At 48.5% G+C, this 24,544-nt stretch overlaps 1 protein-coding gene across 2 annotated transcripts in view; it reads left to right on the forward strand.

The window, feature by feature from the left end:
• LOC119371819 (solute carrier family 12 member 7) overlaps positions 1–24,544 on the forward strand; it is a 481,180-nt gene that overhangs the window by 83,057 nt on the left and 373,579 nt on the right. Inside the window, exon 1 of one of the 2 annotated variants that reach the window (XM_037642287.2) lies at positions 23,757–24,090. The exons of the other annotated variant lie outside the window; for it this stretch is intronic. Coding sequence (XP_037498215.1) covers positions 23,946–24,090 — 145 coding nt within the window. The 5' untranslated portion in view covers positions 23,757–23,945. Of the gene's footprint in view, positions 1–23,756; positions 24,091–24,544 lie in introns of those variants that run through there. 2 annotated transcript variants of the gene reach the window in all.

Consider the following 24,544-nt stretch of genomic DNA (forward strand, 5'->3'; position numbering starts at 1 on the left):
CAGCAAGGCTGCTGCGGACGCCCAGCTAAAACTCTATAATTAGTACCTACGAAAGCAGTACACTCACCGTTAACTGGCACCCGTTCTCGGTGTCCGCAGCTCCATGAATATTCCGCCCTCCAAGCGTCACTTCGTGCACGGAGCTGGCGTCAACACCATCAACACCACCGAAGACGCGCAACCAACACAACCACGCAACGCATTCCAATAGACCAGGAGACTGAGACTGCCTGAGACGACTGAGAGAGGAGAGCGGCGCGCCACCCCGGCGCCAACCCCCTCTGCGTGGCCGAGCAAGGCGCCACAACGGCGCCAAAGGGCAAGCGTGCGATATGTATGGCGTATACGGCGGCTCTTCCGTATACCGAAGCCAATCGAAACGCGCTTCAGGAGGGTCCAGTGACTCCTTCCCAAATGCGAACTCTTTTTCTCTGCCTGTACGTTCCAAAAGGGGTCAGGTGGACACCCGAAGAGAGTCACGGTCCCATGACTCTCTTTTGACTCTCTTTTTTCTTAGAGTGTGGTGGACGTACGCCTTCGTGAAGGTAACTCCCAACCAAAGCCAAAACAGCTCCTATGCCGACTTCGCGTTGGTGAAGTCCGCATAGAAGTCGGCTCTGCAGCGATACCTTCAATATAGTCTGGTAAGACTTATATTTAGTGTGTTCCGCTCCGCCAGAGAGAGTATGTGTCAGGTGCTGAAGGTATATCTCGCAGCGCCAGTCTTGAATATCGGGAGTGGGAACGCTGTACTTTTCTCGATAAGAAACCTTTGCCACGATTACCGCAATTACCAGGTAACCAATTAAAGTTAACGTCGAGGCCTTTTTGTTTGGCATGGCGGTGAAGTTTGACGCTTTCGTACGTCAGCTGTTTGTGAAAACCATTTAGAGAGATTGGTCACTGTAAAGTGTAAAGGAGCTCGCCTGGAAGGAAGGCAATGAAGCTGGAAAAGATTGGCGCGTCGCGTATAGGTTGAAAGATGGGAAAGTAAAGAGGCGAGAAAAATGGTCTCTCAAGTGGTAGAGTATTCAAACTTGCGTAGAACTGAGGCATGTTGTCTTTCCACTGGTGTTAGTTACCTTTCTACATACGTTGACTGCCTGTTCACATTGTTTTTAGCATTTTTCCAAGACAAATGTAGAATTGTAAAGCGCTGTGCACCCAACGCTGCTGCTCTAGTTCCGCGCAGTGTTAGAAATCCCGAGACCACATCGGGTTGCGTCACCGGCAGGTGTCTCTTACCTGCTTACTACGGCAGCGATATACAAGATTTCTTTTTTTGCGAAAATTTTACCGTTCCAGCTGTGCCAGTGACGATGACATTGTGTGTTGCTGTCCTTGTTTCCAGGTTGGTAGTCTGTAGATGAAGAGTAACCATTGTGCAGCAATGTCCATAATAACCAAATAGTCCTCGGGATCAGAATCGGTATTATTGTGACAGTAAGAACGATTACTAAACACTTATATGCAGGAGAAGTTTCTCAAGTAAAGAGTGCGTAATACGACCTCTCTTCCCATAACTAACCTCCGAGTCGGTGATTGTAGGCAGCTAATACGTTCCGACGTTTTTAAACTAGTCCTTGGCACTATATTTTGCAACGATAACAAGTTTAGTAAACAAGCCTCTTGTGAGCGCAGAGCGCCAGTTTTTCACCTCGCCAAGCTCGCTGAAATCGAAACTACCCCGGAAACTGAGCGGCTATGACGTTGATCTCGCCGACTTCGCGTTTCGTCATGCTGGCACCGTCACCACCCGCCGAGAATTGCCTTGCGGGTAGCCTTCCTCGCCTCCTTGCTTTCGCTATAGAAACGCAGAGAGTATTCATTACGGTGGCGCGCTAAATCTACTAGATCGTTTCGTCATTCATTTCTTCTGAGTCAGAGTAAGCTTCATGCTTTCGGCGTTGGCAGTTAGCGGCGTTATAACACTTGGCTATTCACCCACAAAAAACGAAAGTTCATATATATATATATATATATATATATATATATATATATATATATATATATATATATATATATATATATATGACGAAACGAAATCTTACCGGCCGCGAGGGATGGCAACTTGTGGAGCCATGATTGGTGGCGGTGGCGAGGTGATTATGAAATGCGTCGAACAGTGAGAATGTCGTCATCGACATTCTTTTTCCGAGTCTGTGTCGCTTGCAGAGAAGCTAGGTTAAATGCGCACTTGTTCGCGTATACGTCTCGCAAGGTCTTCTTTAACGAAATTTTTTGGAGTCAGCACAGATAACGTCGAAAACTTCGTGGCTTCAAGCTCTTTGAATGAATTGGGGCACCTGTAATCAACAGTTATAAGCCTAATTTCGCGATTTCTTTTGTTGCGCACGTAAGCGCGTAAACTTGTTCATGTTAAAGGGCTACCAACATGGACACTCTACTGGGAAGTATAACATCATCACTTTTTACGTGTCTAACTACAAATTAGTGAGGTTTTGAAGAGAACACAATTTACGTGCTTCTGCTACCATGTTTCTTGTTAAATGCATCTATTTCTACATTTCCTGCCCAAATAAGGTGTACTACTACTAGTGCTACTGCTGCTACTGCTACTACTGCTACTACTACTGTTAGTACTACTCCAAACTATATACCAAACAGTGACAGTGCTCTCGCCTTCTTATCGCATCAGGCGTAGGCCAGGTTTAAGCCGAATACATGGAAAACATGATGCATACGTCACTTTTAACTAAGCATGCCGGATGCTTCCGAATTTTCGTATCCTAAGGTAATATTTACTTGTTGATTTTCTTTACTTGGTGTTTCGGTGCTTTTCTCTGTTTTCTTTTAGATAAAAATAATATCAAGGGGCCACTGCGTGTAACGCGTGCGTTCGTTTATTTTGGACTTCGATGGTGCATGGCCAGTTTACGAAGAAAAATTGCGATGCAGTAGATCACAAGTTCTCCGGAGACTTTTCCGGTGGTCCGTTCGGATTGTCCTTAAGATGACTTTGTTTGTTCGTTCGTTCGTTCGTTTGTTTGTTTGTTTGTTTGTTTGTTCCTTTGTTTGTTTGTTTGTTTGTTTGTTTGTTTGTTTGTTTGTTTGTTTGTTTACGCAGCTATTACACAAAATAACTATTAAACTATTGTTATTAAAAAAAAAACGTTGGTCGCGAGCGACAAATATGCGCGTCCACCGAGGCCGCGTTCTTTCAACGGTAAAAAGAGAAGCTCCAAGAGACACGCCGATCGAAGACCTGCAGGGCAGGAATTGTCCCACGGGATTCCTGCGTCTTGCCAGCTGCGGCGGACGAAGCGATCCCATTAATTAGGCCACTCTCCAGCGAGAGTATACTTACTTGCTGCATGCCCGGCCTCGCCGACATGGGACAGCGTGTGTGGTTATCGGCGGAAATCTTGTTCCCGCGCGGGCGAGTGTTCGTCCCGCATCTCGCACGCAGCGTCCGAGCGCCTGACCAGGCTGTTTGTTTTCCCTGGCAAGCGCGTGTTTACTCGCCGCCGTCACCTTGATCCAATTGCGCTTGCGAAGGCACACACGCTTTGTGCACGGCGAAGACGGTCCCGAGCGTGCTTCGGATTGGGGCAGGCACGGCGCGGTAGTCGGATACGAGGCGCGTCTTCTCTTTCTGCCTGCCCTTATATAAACCACACGTGGTAAACCTCTTCGTGGTTAGCACTTTCATTCCAGCCATCTTGGGCGCGTGTTCTGAAACGGAAAAATTTCTCTGTGTGAAAGCAGTAAAAAATAATGTATGTCGCATTCGAACTTTTAAAATGTTTTTGTTCAGTTTCATCAAATTAAATTCTGGAGCATTGCGTGCCTAAACGACGATATGATTGTGAGGCGCGCCGTCGTAGGGGACTCTGCTATAATTTTAAACCACCTGGGGTTCTTCAAAGTGCATTTAAGTCTAAGTGCATGGGCCTTATTGCATTTCGCGCACATCTAAACGCGGCCGCCGTAGCCGGGAATCGAACACGCGCCCTCGAGCTTAGCAGAACAACACTTCAGCCGCTAAGCTACCACGCCATCAGTCCTTGTAGCCGTCGTTGCCTTCAGCCAAATTATAAGCGCAGTAAGGCAAACAACTCCTTCGTTCCATTAATGTAACGGGAATACTATCATGGTACGTTGTTTTTTGCCGCCTCCACTTAATTTCCGTCTCCTTGATCTCTGTCTGTTCCGCTGCTGTATAACACGCCACCGATTATTTGGTCGGAGTATTACGCATCCCAGTATGCTCGAGTTCTCCGCTGTCACGTTGGTTACCGGAATTCGCGAAGCTTTTTGTTCGCAAGCGTCGTTCGTTTTTTAGCCGGCCGCCTTGGCTGGTAATAAGGCCAGCATCCGAATTGTCTGAAATTCGCTCTTATAGGAACACTTCTAGCATAACTGACCCAAGTACTTGAATACTATTACAGGGTAATGCGTGTTGCTATAATTACAGTTCTTCAAATAATGTTTGTCTTATCTTATTAGTAACCGACCACGAGATTCTGAGAGCAAAAAAAAAAAAAGAAAAGAAGAAAGCGGAAAGCACAGAACGTTGCTCCGCGTTCCCACGGACAGCACCTACGTCTCCCTTTTACAACTCCAGAAAGGCCTTTTAACCGCAATTGAAATGTTTCCTGGCATTCGTACTGCAGTGCACGTCCTGATGCTTTAACACAGCTCAACCACGTTGCCCATTTCTGGAACAACGCCATGCGATGCCTTTCTGTACATCGTCCTTGTTTCATTTGTTTTTTTTTATTTTATTTTCGTATATTAAAACGAATCTCCTGTTGTACGCCCTGCTTTTAATGCCGCTCATATATTATCCTCGAATGGTCCCATGAGCAGTTTGTTTTCAGCATCTCTCACACAGCTGACAGCTGCTTCAAATTCAGAGGGCTCAGGAATAATGTGCCTCTTTGTGGCTGTCGCTTCTTTTGCGGAGCTCCGTGCGCAATCGCATCAACGAAAGCCCACTTGTATACGTTTGCATCGCGTGTAATCCGCCAATGTTTGGCGTCCCTTCCATATCTCTCTTTTTCTATTTGCTGATAGGGCCGTGTGCGGACTCGCTACTCCCACATCGTCGGTCGTATCAGCTTTCGGTATACCCGCTCCTTTTACGAAGCCGCATCCAAGCCCTGAATTCATCTTCATAAAGAAGAGCTCGAGAAGCGAAACGTGCCCATTTTTCCTGCCCATTCCCGAGTCTCCGTGCCGGAAGTGTTTGCGTAAATGGCACTCTGGAGTGAGATGCAGGATCGTGAGCGTCCTTTTGTTTCGTTGTCTCCCGAGTAGCGATCCACATACTTCGCGCAACCGCCTACTGTGCGGTCGTGTCGGTGTGCACCGCTGTGTCTGCTTGCGCGGCATTTTTTTTTTTTTTTTGTAAATTGCTGATTGTTTGGACCGCCAGTATTTCTAACCAGAATCGCAGGTGCGAAAAGTAACGCGAGTTGGCAAATACTTTGTCCACGTTTTTTTTTTTTTTTTTTCATGCGTGCACAACATCGACTGTATTTGCTTTGAGTTCTCGCAGCTCGCGCATGAAGGTATCAGTCATTGTCTGCATGGCTCATTCATTCATTCGGAGCCTTTATATTTCGAAAGCGGTATTAATCCTGTCAAAGACGCATATGTGTGTAAAGAAGCCACGGCATGTCAAGGATCAGTGTGGCTGCGGCACCGTGGGCTGCGGTCTTCTGCTACTGAACTTGGTGGAGGTCGTGGGTTTTTGTGCTCGGGCAGAACCGCGATAGTGCACGCACGTTGTTCCTCACATCGTCTCCGATGTCTTGCAATGATGAATGAAAATAGCGTGAAAAGACGTAGGACGAGAAGAAGAAGGGTACAGCACAAGCGCACACTAACAACTGAACTCTTATTATCGCGTGTAATCCGCCACGGTTTGGCGTGCCGTCCATCTCTCTTTTGCTGTTAGGGCAAAGTGCGGACTCGCTATTCCCACATCGTCGGTCGTCCCAGTTTTCGGTATACCCGCTCCTTTTACGAAGCCGCATCCAGGCCCTGAATTCATCTTCATTCACTTGTTAGTGTGCGCTTGTGCCTTCTTCGTCTCGTCCTACGTTTCTTCGCGCTATTTTCATTCGTCATGAATTACCAACTCGCCCAACAGTCTAGTCTTCTAAGTCTTGTAATGGACGCACCTGTGAGTACGGTGTACATATCTTGCAGAACGCTTGTTCTGTGATTGTAGTGCACCCATGCTACAGCTTTTAAGCTTTTGCTGTATTATGCTACGACTCCCAGCCACCGCGGTTGGGAGTCATAGAATCGTATAGCAGAATCTTAAAAGCTGTAATAGCATGGGTGCTCATAGAAGAGCACAGCAAAAGTTGCATCTTATCTCGTGGCAGGTAAGATGCAACTCGCTAGAACGTTCCAACACAAGTGCAGGTTAGGATCGCTCTCGTATGGTGCGTCATTTCCGACAACAGGAAGGAATAAGGCACTAACTTTCGAAGCGCCGGATAACCGAAAACGTAAAAACATTTTTTCACGTAGCAAAAGCTACCAATGAGAAGGCACGAGTCATAAAAGAATAATAAAATTATGTGAATGCACGGTAGTATCATCTATCGCATGCAAAGTAAAAGCACCGTGCAAGGTTACGCACGGCTATGGCTGTTCGCGACTATAGAAGTTTTTCTCTCTTTTTTTTGTCTTTGTTATGGAATACGTATACGCGTCTTTCTCACGTTCAGCCTGAAAGAAGAAAAGTTGGGTGATGGCGCCCAAGGCCTGATTGCGGTAAGGCACCGAATGACGCTTATTGGTTTTATACGTCATAAACGCCCATCCTCTTAATGCGTAGGTCATCGTCTGCCTACTAGCACTTAACGACACTACAGTTAATTAAGCGCCCGTGCGCGCCTTGTGTAGGCTTGAAGTTGTTCGTTTTCTGTTCAGGTTTGCCGCGCGTTTCCACCATACTCCAAGTGCGCCCCTCCCGAACGCACGTAGTGGCGAGCGATGTGTGCAGATGAACGGTGGACGTAGGGGAAAACAGTCGCGCTCGCTGTCAGTGGCGCTGACCTTTGCCAAGGCGTGTCGCTCGTCTTGCCTTGCAAACGAGCCGTAACCGCAGGAGGCCCTAGCGCTCGACATGTTCGGTTTCTCCTCGCCCCCGCGTGGCTGAGTGCTCGAGTGGCGGCGCGAATTGAATTTGGGCACCGGTGTCCGTGGCCCGAGGAGAAAAGAGCGCTACTCGCCCTAATTGATCGCCGGACGGCCATCCCGGCCCGTCTCGGCATTCGTCTTCTCCTCTTCAGCAGCCAAGGAGCCCCGCTTGAGTGAAGCACCCTCGCCTTCCAGGCGGCTCTGTTTTAATTAACGACTGCCCTTCGTTAGAGCCCAGACGCGCCTCTCAAACCGCTCTCTCTTTTCTGCCTGCGGCGCGCGAAAGTTGTTCAAGAAAGAAGGTGGCGTCGCGCGTACGGTGCATGACCAAAAGTAGGGAATGCATGCTTTGTCCCTCTTGGCCTTTGTTTGTTTTGCTTCCTCTCGCTCCACCGTCATCGTCGCAGAATTGTCTCTCGCCTGGTTCCCGCTACCGTGCTCCGCTCGCGCGCCGCTTGCGCAATACGGGGAGAAAAATGCGCGCCGCTGGCTTCTGTGGCGAGATATTACGTAGCTTCGAAGATGGTAGTGGAGCGACGAAGAGGCTCTGCCTTTCCGCCCGACATAGCCCGGCCTGGTGATCACCGAGACGGTGGGCTGCGGCGATGGCATGCTGGAACTGCGGCAAAGCCGACTCGCGCGCTGCACTTCTGTGTCATTGTCTTTCTTTCTTTCCGTGTGCATCGTTTCGAGCTCGATCAGCGGTTACGTTGTCGCCATATTCTCGGTATTGCTGCGAAAAGAACCTATAGGGAAAGGCGGTGCGTTCACGCATTTAAAGGCCGTTGTGTGCGGGGCCTAACCTGCAAGGGTCGGGAGAAAGCAAGAGTTGAAGCTATCGTAAGTGAAGGCGTATTGGTTTACAGTTTTGTTTGTTTGTCTGTTTTCTTTTCATCTGCGAGGAAACTTGAGGACGGTGGAGAACATGAGGGAAACATCTCGCTTATACTCGGCTGTTTCGTTGCGTTTCCATATGAAGTATTATTGGGGCGTGCGCGAGGTTTCAGCTGCGCATTGACTCAAATGACTGAGGTAAAAGAAAGAAAAGGGGGGGGGGGGGAGAAACGTCTATGGGTGGAACGATTACTTACGCTCTGACAGTCATCTCGACGGTCGTGATTGAGCACGCTCCGCCTGCTCTGCGGCTTCCTTCGGATTCTGTATGTTTCATTTTCTTCTGCCTGATTTATCGGCCGTTGCGCTTGCCTTTGTAATAACTTTACCGCATATAACGCGTGCCTTTCGATGCAGTGCGTACGCTTCGGTTCTGTTATTTCGACGCACTGTGGCGCAACCTTTGCTGCGCACTTGCAATATCGCACGTGCCACATCTGCGTATAGAGTTGCTTGTCCTTTTTTTAACTTTTTTTTTCTTTCGTTGTTTACATGCATTCTGCTTGTGTTGGTTAAGATGCGGCAGCTTTTTTTGATTGAACTTGTTATTTAGCCTCGCTGTGTAGCGCACTAGCGTTTCGGGCGATGTAAATATGGTACAAGTAGTGTATTGGAGCTTCACTCAATTGCACCTCGGTGTATTCAGTGCGCCAACGCCGAGAACGATAATATTTTCATGTTTTCGCTCCGATTTCGTTTCGCCGGTTTCGTATCGTACGTGAAGCAGTCAACGTTCGTCCTGGAGTTGTAATAATTCATATCTTTTTTACAATTCAAGGGCTCTGCTGACATCAAAGCTCCAGAGGTGGTCCCTTGATGCAGTACATAGCACCCTCTTTACTACGTGTAAAATGAACGTTCTTCCTTGTGTTGAGTCAACCACTGCCTGCACGGCGCTGCCACTCAAGCCCTTTGTTAGGTCCAGTCTCTAAGCAGTGTCTAAATTGTATGAATGACTCTACTGAATTATTAATAAGTCCCAAGTGATCATTTCTATTCTAACTGTGCTGAACCAAGCTGTAAAAACTTGGAGGACGCTTGAGCTTCGCCTTTAAGAGTGCAACGCGATAGCATTATCGGGACCCGTTCGCATCGCCTTCGCATTCGCTTGCCATGCTTCGCTTCTCATTGGACCCCTCAACCGTGCTGTCAGGAAAGGAACGCCTGATATTGGCCGTCGTGAACTCTCATAGGGCACATACGGCAATTACAGTCGCGAAGTACCCACTACGTGTCTGTAAGCCAACACCTACGCAGCTGATCACTTAGCTGATGCTGTCGATGACGATGATGAATTACAGCTCAGCCCTTTGTAACGGATCGGCAGCTTTCCACCGCCCACACGTTACGCAATTCACATGGTGTGACGCCTGGTGTGATTCTGCGGCTCTATCACGCAATATTACACCAGTTAACGCTATTCATTGCCCGACATGACGACTCTATAGGGTCTTTTTCCGCAACTGTTTCAAGCACTGGCGTGGCTCTTCGGTAGAATGCTTGACTGCCACGCCTGGGTGCGAATGCGGCTTGAACCCTGATTTTGATTCTTCGCATCCACCGAGATTTCTCGCTCACGGAAAACAGCGATTTTTCGTTCACAACCAAGGCTGCTGACACCGACACCGCATTTTCTGCGACACGGGCTCTTTATCGCTGTCCGCGTTAAAATGGTGCGCTGGCTTCTGGCTTGACCAAAGTACTTGTCCTTCATCTCCCGCTTTTCAGTCGATTCTTTGTGTGAGACGTATCTGTACAATCCTAGCTCGGAGCTAATAATAATAATAATATCTGGGGTTTAACGTCCCAAAATCACGATATGATTATGAGAGACGCTGTAGTGGAAGACTCTGGAAATTTCGACCACCTGGGGATCTTTAACGTGTACCTAAATCTAAGTACACGGGCCGCAAACATTTTCGCCTCCATCGAAAATGCAGCCGCCGCGGCCGGGATTCGATCCCGCGACCTTCGGGTCAGCAGTCGAGTACCATTACCGACCACCGTGGCGGGGCTCCCAGCTCGAAGCTACTGTTAAAAAGAAGTAGACTTGGTAGTAATGAAATTACTGTAATTGCGTTACCTTTTGCTTTAATGTGTGATGTAATGAATTACATCAAGCGAGCGATTTCGAGAAATATACTATTGTTTCCCAGTTACTTCGGACTCAAATATAGCATGTCCGCTTGTTTTGAGGTAAAAAAATTTGACCAAGAAAGGAAAAACAAATATAAAGAGATGTTAATCACAGTGCCGAACCTCAAGCGTGGGAACGAGAAATGCACGCAGAAAAACCGCGTAACATCTGAACGCCAAGTCTTGAATATCGTTTTCGGAACGCCACGTAGTCCGTGCAGCGGCCAGGGCCGTCAGCGAGGACCTCGGAAGATGTTCCTCGAACGGTGAATCCCAGTCCTTGGCAGCCTAGCCCGTCCGGGCACAGGTAGCTGCCATTGGACAAATAAGGTCTATTCAACTCAACGCCACGGCCCTCGAAACTCTAGACAAAGGGGGTCGGCGACGGCTCCATACTTTGCTGACTGTCGGACGGCTCGACAACAGTATGCAGGGGTTTCAAATGTGTATCCCTCCGAGAGATGGGGCTTTTCTTTAGACAAAATAACGATAGGTCCCGGGGTCCCACCTCTTCCCTCCCCCAACTATCCTTTAGTCAAGCAAGGCGAAGCAAGCCTCGAGACATGTTAGATAGACGTGTCATCGAAACAGCGAGAACTTGTCACCGTGACGGCTTAGCTACTACTCCCCAGAAAAAAGGGATGGCGCCAAGTCTCTGTACGCCCATGAACACTTTATTTAGAGCATGTAAATAACGCGTCTTGTTAAAGCAATTTCAATGTAGTTTTATTACCTTCCAAAAGTAGTACTAATGTAATGTCATTATTTTCGACCAGCTGCAATTTGTAATGTAATTTGTACACTTTTTAAGAAAATCTAGAAAAGCAATTAGTAATGTAATTTGATTACTTATTTAAGAGTAATTTTGCCATCTCTGAAAAGAACAAAGAGGCGAATTCTGGTCGGGGGTTCCCACAAGCATCGCTGAGCTCTGCCGTCTGAGCGATATTTGTTTCATTCTAAATGTCGAGGCCCCTGCGAAGTTTGTAAAGCGGGGAGTATAGGGGCAACCTTCGCCACAGCCTGCATTGTTTGCAAAGCAGAATTGGATGGCATGGCACCGGCCGACGTCATTGAGTGCCTGCATCGCCGGTGAACGCACGTTTTCAGTGTCGCGACACTTTTTCAGTGTCGAGACACAATAAAAGCTCGCGTGACGTGGCACGTACTTCTCGCTAGAATGCGTGAAACACCTGACGTCGACAGAATCGGGGTTCCTTTGCCTAGCACTCATTAAATAATGGTTAAGTCGGCTTTGTTCTCGTTTAGTTATGCCTTCTTTTGTGTGAACACGATAACACCCACCTTGTCTTCGTTTACTTCTTTCATTCTTTTCTTTTATTTCCTTTCTTTTATTTGAGAGCCACCTCTTAATGGAGCATGCCTGTCATTATAGTACACCAGAAAGCAAAATTTATAGGACACTGGCCTACAAGGACATCAGCGCGCGTCGTTTCAATGGGTTGCTGAGTTTCTTTAGGGACACCGGATTCATTGCGACTGGGCAGTGGTTAGTGTTTTAGCGTGCTAGTCGGACGTTGCCGTAGTCATACCCGATCTCCTCTCAAGTTATCCTTCAATCTTTCATAGCCCATTCCCAAGTACAGGGTAGCCAACCGCAGATCTCCTATGGTTAACCTCCCTGTCTTTTCTTTGCCTCTCTCTATCCCCCCTCTCCCTTCTTCTATCTTATTACTGTTTGGAAACGTCGTCCATTACACGGATAATGTTTAATACCTATGTGATCGTCTAAATATTTAGGTGCCCTAAACACACGTGTGATTTTAGCAAATAGAAATGCTTATTTTTGCGTTTACTTCGACCTTATTAGCGGCCACAAAGAAAGTTAGCGCGCGTGGACGTTTTATCGCCGCGACCTAAAAAAAATTAACACCATCTTCCCAAAGGGAACCCTGACGGGATGCGAAGCAGCAGCGTTGCGCACGGTGGCGTCACGGGTTGAACGGTGCTAACGCGGGTGCTGCGGTGAGCGCTGGAAGATTCGTTTGAAGCGATGGCTGGCGTAGGTCGATCTTGTCGTTTCTTCAGAGTGGACACGGGCGCTGGACCGGAGCTGGCGCGCGTTTCGCCTTGACTACCACGGCCTTGTGATCGGTGAAGTGCACACTGTTATGAAGCACGCCACTCAATTAACGAAACATCTGTGGCACTTTATTCCACATCAGCATGGAACAAAAGCACACCCGAGTTCACTCGTAGCGCGAGCGTCACGAGCCGAACACGCAGCCGGCGAGCCGTGATGCTTGCTCGTGATGATGATGGTAGTCTCCGATGCCACAGCTTCTTCCCTTCTTAAAAGTTCAAACGATCTGGAGGACGGCGCTGTCGCGTTGAGCGCCGCAAAGGTTGAGTTGCCGGAGTCAGCGAATCGCTTGCGCTTTCGCCCGAAAGCTCTTGACGGGGCGATAGCGTGTCGGTGTCGCACGATTCGTCGACCGTAACGTCCCGCCGTCGCACTTGGTCAAAATGCCGCCGTTCCGTTCCCTGAGTCGTGTCCACTGTGACCATGCGCTTTCCCTGCTGGTCACGCACGATACCTGGTATCCACTTTTTGCGTGGCTGAAAAGTTCGAGTCCAAACACGCTGTCCAGCCTGCCATCGCTGTTCACGTTCATTGCACGGCTTTGCTTTCACGGCCTCGGTGGTCGGCATAATGCAGTCGAGTTTTGTTCTTATTTGATATCCCAGCAAGAGCTCCGCTGGTGACTTGCCCTCCTTCACTGGCGTACGGCGATAACGGAACAGAAGTCTAGATATTCGAGTTTGCAGCGGAATTTCATAGTTTTTCTTCAAGCCTTCCTTCAACGTTCTTACGGCCCGCTCCGCTAAACCATTTGATTGTGGATGATAGGGCGCTGTAGTCAAGTGTTTTACTTGGTTCTGAGCCAGGAAATTGCGGAAGTGGAAGCCCGTGAACTGAGGTCCGTTATCCGTCACAAGAGTACGAGGTAGACCGAACCTTGCAAACATCGCCCTGAGAGCCTCCACTGTCACTTCTGCTGTTGCAGATTTCGTTGGGACTGCTTCTATCCACTTCGTTTCGGAATCCACGACTACCAGTATCATGTGTCCTTCAATAGGACCAGCATAGTCAGCGTGCAGCCGGCTCCATTTCTCTCCCGTCGTGGGCCATGGTACAGGTGTTTGCGCTGAAGGCATCGCTGCAGCCTGTACGCAAGCAGGACACTCCCGCACCAATCGCTCGATCTCACCGTCTAGCCCCGGAAACCAAAACAGGGATCTTGCAATGTTCTTCATGGTCGCCATGCCTGGGTGCGTTTCATGGAGCAAGTCCAAGATACGTCGGTTTAGAGCGGTGGGAAGCACGATGCGGTGTCCCCAGTAGACTAAGTCTTGGTAGTACGTGAGTTCAGCCTTCTTACTGAAGTATGGCCGGAAGCGGATCTGCTCTTCAGACAAAAATTTCGGCCAGCCTTTCTTGATCCAAAACTTCACTTGCTGCAGCAAAGGATCCGTTTCTGTAAAATGTGCCACGTCTCTGACACTAATCGCCTTTTTCTCCAAGCATTCCGAGTACAGGACATACTCTGGCGGATCTTCTGTGCTGGTATCGTGTAGTTTGTTTGGTAATGGCAGGCGACTTAAGGCATCAGCATTCGAGTTTTCTGTTCCCCTGCGATACTGCAATGTGTAATGGTAATTGTCCAAGAGAAGTGCCCACCTCTGAATCCTTGCCGCAGCCATGGGAGGAATGGCTTTTCCTGGGTTAAACAAACCCGTCAGGGGTTTATGGTCGGTCACCAAAACAAAGTGATTGCCATATAAGTAGTCCTTAAATCGAGTCACGCCGAATACAAGGGCCAACGCTTCCTTTTCTAGCTGGGAGTAGTTTCGTTCTGCTTTGGACAGAGTTCTGGAGCGAAATCCTATCGGATAGTCTGTGCCATTGATGCGATGGGAAAGTACTGCCCCCACTCCTACAGGTGAAGCATCGCATTCCAACTTCAAAGGTTTGTTAGGGTCAAAGTGTGTCAAAAACTTTGACGCTTGTATGGCCTGCTTAACCTTTCGAACCGCTTCCTCATGTACCTGTTGCCATTTCCACGTAGCCCCCTTAGTTAGCAGATTGTATAATGGGGCTAGGACTGTGGAAAGGTTCGGCAAAATTTGGCGTAATAGTTGATTAAGCCCAAGAAAGATTTCAGTTCGCTCACCGACTTGGGGACCGGTGCTTGGAGAACTGCTTCAATGTTGTCGTCCTTCGGTTTGAGCCCATTAGCATCGACTCGATGTCCAAGAAAGGTGACTTCTTCTTGTCTGAATTTGCATTTCTTAATGTTTAGTCTGAGCCCATAGTCACGTAAGCGCTGCAGGACTTGCTTTAGCAATGAAGTGTCATTGCGCTTTTCGGCCACTATGATGTCATCCAGATAGGCTTGTACACCCGGAAGATCCTTGAACAGGGAATCCATATGCCTCTGGAAGATGGCCGGAGCTGAGCTAATTCCAAAAGGAAGCCTATTGAAGCAAATAGGCCCTTGTGAGTGTTTATGACAGTCAGCTTCTTGGACTCGTTATCCAGGGGCAGCTGGTTGTACGCTTGAGTCAAATCCAGTGTACTAAATACTTCACCGCCATTCAGTCTTGCGAAGATGTCGTCCACACGAGGTAATGGGTACTGCTCAGTCACGGTGGCCACGTTCACTGTCAGCCGAAAATCGCCACACAGTCGAATGGACCCATCAGTTTTAACTACTGGAACCACCGGCGTCGCCCATTCTGCTGCCATAACCGGTGATATAACGCCGTCTGCCACTAATCGGTCCAAAGCATCGGACACTTTGGTCGTCAAAGCATATGGCACCGTACGTGCTTTGCAAAAGCGGGGCGTGGCGTTTTCTTTCAAGATCAGCTTCACAGGTGGACCTTTGTATAGTCCTAAACCTGGCGAAAACACATCTTCGAACTCCTTGAGCAAGGTCTGAAGTTGCTGGCTTGTGCGGTCTTCCTTGCGCGTGTTGAGGTTTGCGACGAAATTTGGAATCATCATGGCCACTCCACAGTTGTTAAACGCCTTGATCGTGTCCCTTCCGCACAGCGCTGGTCCAGGAGTATCGACGATAACCAGGGTACCCTGTATGTCGTGTCCCTCACAGGTTGCTTTCATGTGCAGTTCTCCAACCACTGGAAGCTCTCCCAAAAACACGACAGTCTAAGAGTGGTGCTGCTTGGAGGCGGCCATCTGCTTTGATTCTGCTTGAACAGGCTCATTGAGATAACACTCACGGGGGATCCCGTATCGATCAACATATTAACAGGCACACCATCCCAAGTGATTTTTTTGAAAATTGGCTTAACCATGCGGCCATCAGTCGTTTTATGAGCCACTAGTGTGTAAAGTTTCTTCTCATCTCCCGAACTGTCATCAGATGCTGCCGACAGGGCGTAAGCACCACGGGGCTTCCACTGAGTTTGTCCTGGGCACATTCGAGCGAGATGCCCTCGTTTACCGCACCGGCGGCATATCGTACGGACGTGATAGCACTGCTCGTTCGAGTGAGCTTCACTACCACACCTCTGGCAAGATGTCATGCGTTCGGCCTTCGGTTGCCCTTTTCTTGGCCGGTTCTGCGGCCGCGTGAAGTGGATGGTACTCTGATCCGCAGATTGCATGGTTCTAGCATTAGCGGCAGCGTTCTGGGCTGAGATAACGAAATCCTCTGCTTCCGTAAGCGTCAGCTTCCTCAAAGTCAGCAGATGTCGTCTCACATCTTCATCCAAGACTCCACACACGATTCGGTCTCGCAGCATGCGTTCGAGAGACGATCCGAAATTGCACTTTTCTGCTAGCCGCCTTATTTCTGCAATAAATTCCTGTACACTCTCTCCTTCTTGCTGTGATCGCGTGAAGAAAGCATAACTTGCCGCTATTTCGTTGACTTCCGGGGCGTAGTACTCTTCGAGGTGCTTTACGGCGTCGTCGTAGTTGAGTGCGTTGATTTGCCTCGGATGGCAACGTCCCTGGATCACTCGAATCGCGCTGTCCGGTAGCGAGGCCACTAACACCGCTCGTCGCTTCGTCGCGTCCGTGATGTCTTGCGCTTCGAAGTATGCTTCGAGGCGAACTCGGAACGTTGACCACGTTCCCTCAAACACTGGTGGCCGTCCCACGCTCATGGCTCTGCGGGTCCAGGACTCGTTGAAGTCCTCGTTGTCTTCGTCGCCACTGTTATGAAGCACGCCACTCAATTAACGAAACATCTGTGGCACTTTATTCCACATCAGCATGGAACAAAAGCACACCCGAGTTCACTCGTAGCGCGAGCGTCACGAGCCGAACACGCAGCCGGCGAGCCGTGATGCTTGCTCGTGATGATGATGGTAGTCTCCGATGCCACACACACTGAGAGGTTCCTGCAGACATTCGACGTCGAAATTGGCAAAGACCAGATCGATGCACGTTCCCCTTATCGTGGTGGGTAGTTTCCGTTCCGCCGACACGCACTTCAGCGAGTGCACGTCACGCATGTAATCGACGAGCCATTCTCCTCCTCCTCCGCTGACGTAAACGTTGAAGTCTCCCGCGACTATAGCACTCGATGTGCGCTCGAGCGTTGCGAGCGGTGGAGAGGGTGAAGCGAGAGAGAGGTGACACGTGCAGACATGTTTCAACGCGTACGTTAGGCGCGCGTCAGGTTTATTGCGCGTGAACCGACGAGTCGGCGGTGTAGCGAGCGGCGGTCGCGGTAGCGGAGCGAGCGGCGGTCACGGTAGCGGAGCGAGCGGCGGTAGCGGCAGGTGTTGCGGGCGAACGGACGAGGCAACAGCTGCGGGCGCTGCGGCGAGTGCGCGGCAGGCGAGGGAGAGAGTGACGTCAGCGCGCACTGCGAGGGGAGCGTGACGTCAACGAGCAACTGCGGCGTGACCTACTTGGCACCGCTCCAACACCTGCGGCGAGGGGAGCGCGTTGCGCGTTCGTACGGACGCACGGAGAGACAGCGTTACACAGGCTAGTCAAAGAGCTGCTTCGCATCTAAAAATTGCGCCTATGTACGGTTTCGCGTTACAGGAAGGAATTCAGGCGTGACCCAGATACAAGGCATGGACAAAATGTATAGTGCCTTCACTCGAGGACTGTCGCATAAATGTTAATGCAGAATGTAGAGAACGCGCGCACAGACGATGGTAATCCAGTGATCGAGAAGTTTTGTCTGTGTTGATTACGTGGAATGTTTTGTAGCTATGCATGCTTATGTGACCATTTATTCGTACTAAACTGCTCGTATGTACAAACGTATGACTATTACTCATTAATTTATTTGAGCAGATTTCCGCACGGTATTTTAGGGATGATATACCTTTTTACTGCGCTGGGGCGTCGGGTTTATTTTTGTTTTTGCAAAGCAAAACTCTGCGCTTTAGATTTCGTGTCCTGAAGTACGATACCTTCTCGCTAAATTTTACTTAGCCATCTCACTCTACTTGCTGACACTTACTTTTTAAAGCAAAATGTACGCACTGAATTTCATACCGCTGTTTTGTTTTTGTTTTCTTGGTGTATAACTCTGGCTATATTTCGAACACTGTTTTAAAGGGGTCATGAAGCACCCCTTGGGCTTGTTGATAAAACACATCCTGCGGAAAGCTGGCACGGCTATGAACTGCTCTGGAAAATATTACAGTCGTGCGCGCCGCGTAAAGGCCACAAGCGGAGCGCGAAGTTGCCGTTTCCTCAGGCGCCCTCTTTTCAAACAGAGGCCGGTTCTCACTCTCGTCGGTGGGCGGGGCGTCTGCACGTTGACGTCGCGGATCTGCCAGTTTACGTCGTAAGAGATATAGCATGCTTATTGGCCGATAGCCGAATGAGATGCGCTTCTTGCCACGGGGTGCCGCCACTTGCCCGCGCCGCACTCCTCAGTCTGCTAAATTTACACGGCAGCCGCACTCGCGCATGCGAATCACAGCGGGAGAGCGATCGCGTTTCATGACGCGCGCTGACGTAACTTCTTACCCCCGTATCATCCCTCCCTATGTAGCTTCCAGTGCGCTCGTCGGCACGAGAAAAGAGAGAAAGCGCTGAGAGCGTGCGCCAAACCCCCGTACTCCGCTCATTCTTGACGGATTCGATAAATTTTTGCGGCAATCGATTCGGGAGGCAGTAAACTCCGATACTGAGGTCATTAGATCATTACTTGGAAAAGTGGTTCATGACCCCTTTAAAGGTTCTGGCAGAAGACGATTGAGTGAAGGTTATATAAAGAAAGTAATCTTGCGTGCACTTGGCAGGGCTCGGATTGTGCGAATATAATGAGTCTTTGTCGATCGCAAACAGCGCCAGAATGACGTAACTGTTCACGCATTGCATGTAGCGCGTTGCGGAAGCCTGCGTGGTTTGAGGCAATTATATTTTTCTAAATAACTCTGCTCGCAGACTGAATGTATCTTTATCGCAGAAATCTTGCCCTTGTCGAAACGGGAAGGTTTGCGAAATGAGCCTCGCAAACGAAACTCAAGAACGCTGCGAAGTCGAAGGCTGCCAGAACAATGAGCGCTTTATTATTATTATTTTTTATTCGTTGCGAAACTTGGAAAGAAAAGCGCTGCACAACCGGAGACATCATGGAGTTTGTGATTTGAGCGCGACTATTGGTGCGGCGGTCTCAAACAATGAAAGAGAGAAATTTTCAAAAAAGAAAAAAAAATGTACATCAAAACATCGTTCGATAATGTGTCGTCAAAATATTGCCGAAGAAAACAACGAGTCATTCTAATGTTATCTTGAGATTTTACTGCAGCAAACGTATGTTTTCTTCCCATATGTTACCATGTCCTAGTTTTTTCTGCTTAGAGATCGCAAAAGACTAGTGCTTCCACCACAAGAAACAGCGGACATGTGTAAGTGTGTGGACAGTTTTTATGTAGTTCGAAATGATGTTGCTTGCTTGAAGCGCAGCGGTTTCGTCCTAGTTTCGTTTCCTCTTGCGCGCGTTTATTGAGGTCGAAGCGTGCGATTCACCGCAATTTTTGCCCTAGCTAGCGCATGCTCTTTTTGGACAAATGAAAGTGTGACGGCGTGTCTGCCGACTGACGTATTTGTTACGTTATGACGCATATGTTGTGACGCATCGTCATGACGATGGCGGCGTTGTTGGTTGCTACTGCAGCCAACAACGACACCGTCGCCGTGTCACTCCATCGCGACAATCAAGCCAGCCGTCGAGCAGTGCTGGTTCTTTGAAAGCCTTTTCAAAGAACTATAGTTTTTGTCATGCTCGGCGAATGTATACATTCGTAGAGAATGACAAAACATGAAATATTTTGCCATTCTCATGCTGCGTAAGTTGATGTTACATTTTTAAATGTGTAACCATTTCTATGCATCTCGGTAAGACTACTGTCCGTCCGTCGGCACCGCTGTCACGTGAGACGATCATAGTCATAAAAAAATAGATGTACAGAACGAAGTAAGTTTTCTTGGTGGTGCTGGGTTTGAACCCGGGCCCACACGCTGTGAAGGCAAGTGTCTTAACGTATGCGCTGCACACTTTCCTTCTTCCTTTATTGCCTTCTTGACTACAAATCAAAATAGTCTAATAATCACACATCATACTCGTTTTATGCGCGTTACCGCATCATGCACAGATATGACATCTTCATCGCTATCACTCATCCTATACGCATCCCGCACTTGAACAACCATTTCCACAAAACACTCGTGTACTGAGGGAACTTTAACACAGTATCATAGAACATCACAGTATCGATATGCTAACATACGCCATAATGCATGCCGACCAAGCAAGAAGATGACACCCCTCCACTTTCAAGGGGAAAAAAAAAAACGAATTTCACGCGGTTTAAGGGGTAAATCGATATTGTAAGATCCCCTGTAATAACATTGCCAATATATCTGAACCATATGTGTATGCGTTGTACTTTTGCTGGAAAGGAGAACACTTTCCATGAAGACTTCGTTGAATGTCGTGATGTTGGAGTAAATCCCGTTCTAGGACGAGATATAGAGCCGACATCGATGATTCAGCAAATCAGGAAAATTATGACATTGCGAAAACTTGACGCTGAAAACGCGTTTCTGTGTTCGCGGGAAGCACCTTCAAATAGGCTTATACAGACGCTCAAAAACTCTGGATTGTAAATGAAAGACACCATGCTGATGCCGACAAAAAAAAAAGTTCTACAAAAGGCCGCAGCCTCCACTGAAATCATGCTTTCACGTCACTTAGCCAACTCTCAAGGGACATTCTAACTGGATCTTTTTTTAAATTCTTGCTTTCGGGGATTTAAGATATGGCTATAGGATTTGCCATTTTGCTTATGGTACCAGCTTATCATATTTTATGTCTAGCTTTGAGAACCGTCCACTTAATAGCAGTGTTTTCGTCTCTGCACCTTCATGTGCAAAAGACGTTTTGTGAAGTTTGTTTGAAAACATGCACCGAGATACACTTGTTACATATTTTATTGCTGTTGCTTCAGCTTTGTCGCATTTTTTTTCCCGCGATGTTCTTTGGTCTTCTATTTTAACGTACGATGTCTTCGACATATGCCTGCAATAGGTCAGGTAATCATGTATATATGCGATCTTTTGGCACGAATGGCGAACAAAAGACACAAGGAAGACCCGTTCACTATTAAGCGCACCTTGTCAACTGTTTTTTTTAAATATCATATCGTGGTTTCGGGACGTTAAACCCCAACAAATATTATTTTTATATTATGTTTCTTTTTTATTCTCACAGAGGTGATTCTAGAGATTCGGTGAAACGATGGGGAAACACCACAGCAGCGCAAAGCAACGTCATGTCTATTAGGTTAGATTCTCTATCAGGTTCAACACTCTCAGACCGGTTTCTTGCCTACTGCGATCATTAGATCGCTGTAGTTGATCGCAGGCATTAGATCGCGTATAGTTGAAGATTGCATGCATTAAAACTGTTTTTCAAATATGTTGGTGATTATGTGAATCGGTCTTCTGCATAGTTTACTCTCAGTCCTTCGCGATCCGTTATTTTCAACCTGTGGAATACATTGGAACCATATCCATGTAGCCACTCAAACATAATCATTTTATTGCCCTAAAAAAATATTGAGCCACGGCGTTAAAGGGCACTGCGTTGACCTTTCAACCGGGAAGATCCTTTGATGTCACTGATGATCAAGAACCTGCACTTTCTCAATTAAAATGTTGTAAGGAGGTGCATTTGACGTCTGCTCCGATGCCCTGGAGTGATGGTGCGTTTGCCAAGGAACTCCTCCTCCTCCTCTTAGAGATAACTTACGGGAATCACTTAATTGCCTTGGAAGGCAGCGGTGCGCTCCGCTTGGATAAAGGAAGATCGTACATATAGACAAAACCTGAGTGAATCGGACTGTGGAGATAGTAAAACGTGGCTGGAAGGTTGGTGGCGTGAAAGTACGGAATCAACGTTTCTATTCCGTTTTCGCGACAGGCGACACGCCTGCGGTAGTTTGTACGCGTAATATAGTCTTCGAAGCAGCGCATAGACATGCAGGGACTTTAAGAATGAGCCACATTAAGTGCTGTTCTAGAATATTCGAGATGAGGAGACATAGCTTAGCTATAACGTTTTGGACGTAGGTCTCCCTTGGTAATGAGCGATTTGCGTGGCAGTTTTTTTTTTTTTTTACATGTGACAAGTATGCGCTCAGAAAGGGGAACTCGCCGTTGCTTACTGGTCTTGTTCCAGCGCAAAGATTTGCGGAAAATTATGCAGCTTGACAACACGAAAGGAATTCTTCCAAAAGAAGAGTGCGCAACTTTGTTTCTGGCGGTAGGGAGAGAAAAGAGACATTATGACACGACGTTGCTGTTCTCACAGGCTTGTATTTCTGTATTGTTTTCGTAACTTTTGTTTTCGGGCTTCATGCATGCTGTGCCCAGCAGGGGGTGCCTCATGCGTCATCCCGCCCGAGATGTCGCGTAGCAAAAGCAGCGCGGTCGTTGCATCACTCTGAATGAATACGGAAGCAAGTTCACTCTCGGGTAGTTTGAGAGTACGCCTCCGTGTTTAGCGCAAACTTCGCTGCGTCTGAATGGCAACAAATCGCCGTTAGCAGTCGACCGCCCATTTAATGGAAAATGCGCTATTTTCATCTGTCGTCATTATCGTCCTTGGCAGCTCCTCGACTTTCTAGAGGGAGCACTTGGAGCATATTACTCCATCCTTGCTACCTGAGAGGTGCGCGGAACAGCGCAACGCCGCTTGCTCTCGGAAAATTGAATTACGGCGGAGTGCCTTCACTATGGGCGCTGCGCATCGCCATGCCACCTTGTTCGCATTTCGTAGCTCTCGCCGTTGCATCTAAAGCTCGGGATATATCTGCTGTCCTTTTCTTTTTCTTAAGTGTAGAAATTGTGCAGCTTATTTTCTTTTATTTTTTTTTAGCCTGATTCATTGCCCAATTCATTCCCTCTCCCTAAGAGGATAGGTGGTAGAAAATGCAATTCCCTTAAGCGGTCAAGTGCCCAAACACTTCCACTTCACGTGCAACTACCGTCGTTGTAACTTAACGCGCCATTTTTCTGTTCTTTTTTATGCCAGCACCATGCGAGGCTTTCTTTGCCCACTTTGTTGTTGTTTGGTAATGCTGTCAGGCTAAATCGAAACCACTGTATATTCGAGACGCACGCTGGTCTTTAATATTTTATTACTTATTTTGTTCCTATATTGTTCAAAGCAGCATCACTCGCCCATTGCTGTTGAATAAAAAACAATGGCCGTCTAGGAAGCTTGAGTGTGTGCTTTAGAAACTACGGCCCAACAAAATGTTGAATCGCGGTCGCGTGCTTATAATGATGTCACTTTGGGACAGTTGTAGAGTATGAGGTTTCACCGAACTTTATCTGGTGAGAAACTTCCGAGCAGTATAAAGAGAGGCAGGTGGTAAAAGGGGCTGACACGCTCCGCAGTAGACATCGAAGCTTTCCCTTCTCGCATAGGAGCGGTGATGCCAGCGCTGGGGCCTATATTGACGTACGGAGGGGAAAATAAGAAAGACGATTCCCTAACCGGGCGCGAGCGTGAACGAATAAAAACAAAAGGGGGCCCGCGTCGTCTGCACCTCTCCCAGCTAAAAAAAGCCGATTTCAAGAGCACTTGTCATGTGGCGCCACCAAACGTGGACCTCGGCGTAGCTCTAGGAGCGAGAGTAACCCGCTTCTCTCTCTCACACTCAAGGAGAAAGAGAACAAAACGGAGGCGGGGCTCGGGGTTTGAGCCTCCACTTGGACCTGGTGGCGCTGCGGCGCTGCGTCGTCTGCTCGGAAAGGCCCGAGGCATTGATTTGAAAGGGCCCAAAAGGAAACAAAAAAAGCTGTGGTCCCGACATCCTACGCATGCTACATCGGCGAATATGTCCACTTGCAGTCCAAAGGGGCTTCGGGTTTCGTTCTTGAGGTGTTTAGAACCGGAAAGGATATTTATAAGTGGGCAAACGATTCGTGAACGGACGGACTAGTTTTCCCGCGCGGACAGGCCTCAGGGCGAGGAGGCCGGGCGCGGAGGGACACGGTCGCGCGTGCGCGTTGCATTGCAGCAGCGGTTCGGGCGCCGGTGAGGCCAGATCGCGCGAGCACTGCGACAGGGCTGTTGGTCGCCGTTGGACGCTGGTTTCGTCGCTTTTCGGTGTGTTCTGGGACGCGTGCCCGTGACTCGGCGTGCTCAGCGCGTACTGACTCGTTTCCGGTGCGATCTGACACGCAGGTGGGCGCAATGCCCGTGGTAAGTTAAGCCGGCGTGCACGGTCGACAACGCTTCGCGTTCAACATGGAAGCTACATCGACGACAACCGGCAAGTTCGAAGTGACGCAAGTCACAACTCCTGACTCGCTGGCCGGTCAGAATTCGACGCCACTGTCCCCCTCGATCGGCGATCAGGACTCGGACCCGTCAACTGTGCGTTTGATCCCAGGTAAATGCGCGCCACTCACCAGGCGACTTCGTGATCGCGTGCTTTTTCGTTCACGCGGTCGCTTCTTTGTTCCACGCGTTAATTTCAAAGCGCGCGCTCCCAGTGTTGCACGCTTCGTTCCGGAAAGACTACGAGTTGCCTCGAGGACGTGGTGCGTTCGATCTGTAGATAATGTGTCGTTACGGACACTCTACCGGAGTGAAACGATAGTAGATTTGGGGAGAGAAAAGTTGACATTTCAGTGAAACGTTCTTTTACTTTCCCTTTGCTCTTTTTTTCCGAGCTGCTTGTAATGCTCGAGCATAACAATGCTCGATCATTGCACTCCAGCACATTTTGCTCCTAATCGTCTTGCCGACTGTGTGTCCTCGTGTAGTCTCCTTAAAATGCCACACCCTCGTCAGGAGGTCGTTCTTCACATGTACTCGCAGAACGAAAGAAGCGGTAGCTGTTG

This window comes from Rhipicephalus sanguineus, chromosome 1 (assembly GCF_013339695.2).
Source record: "Rhipicephalus sanguineus isolate Rsan-2018 chromosome 1, BIME_Rsan_1.4, whole genome shotgun sequence".
Taxonomy (NCBI): Eukaryota; Metazoa; Arthropoda; class Arachnida; order Ixodida; family Ixodidae; genus Rhipicephalus; species Rhipicephalus sanguineus.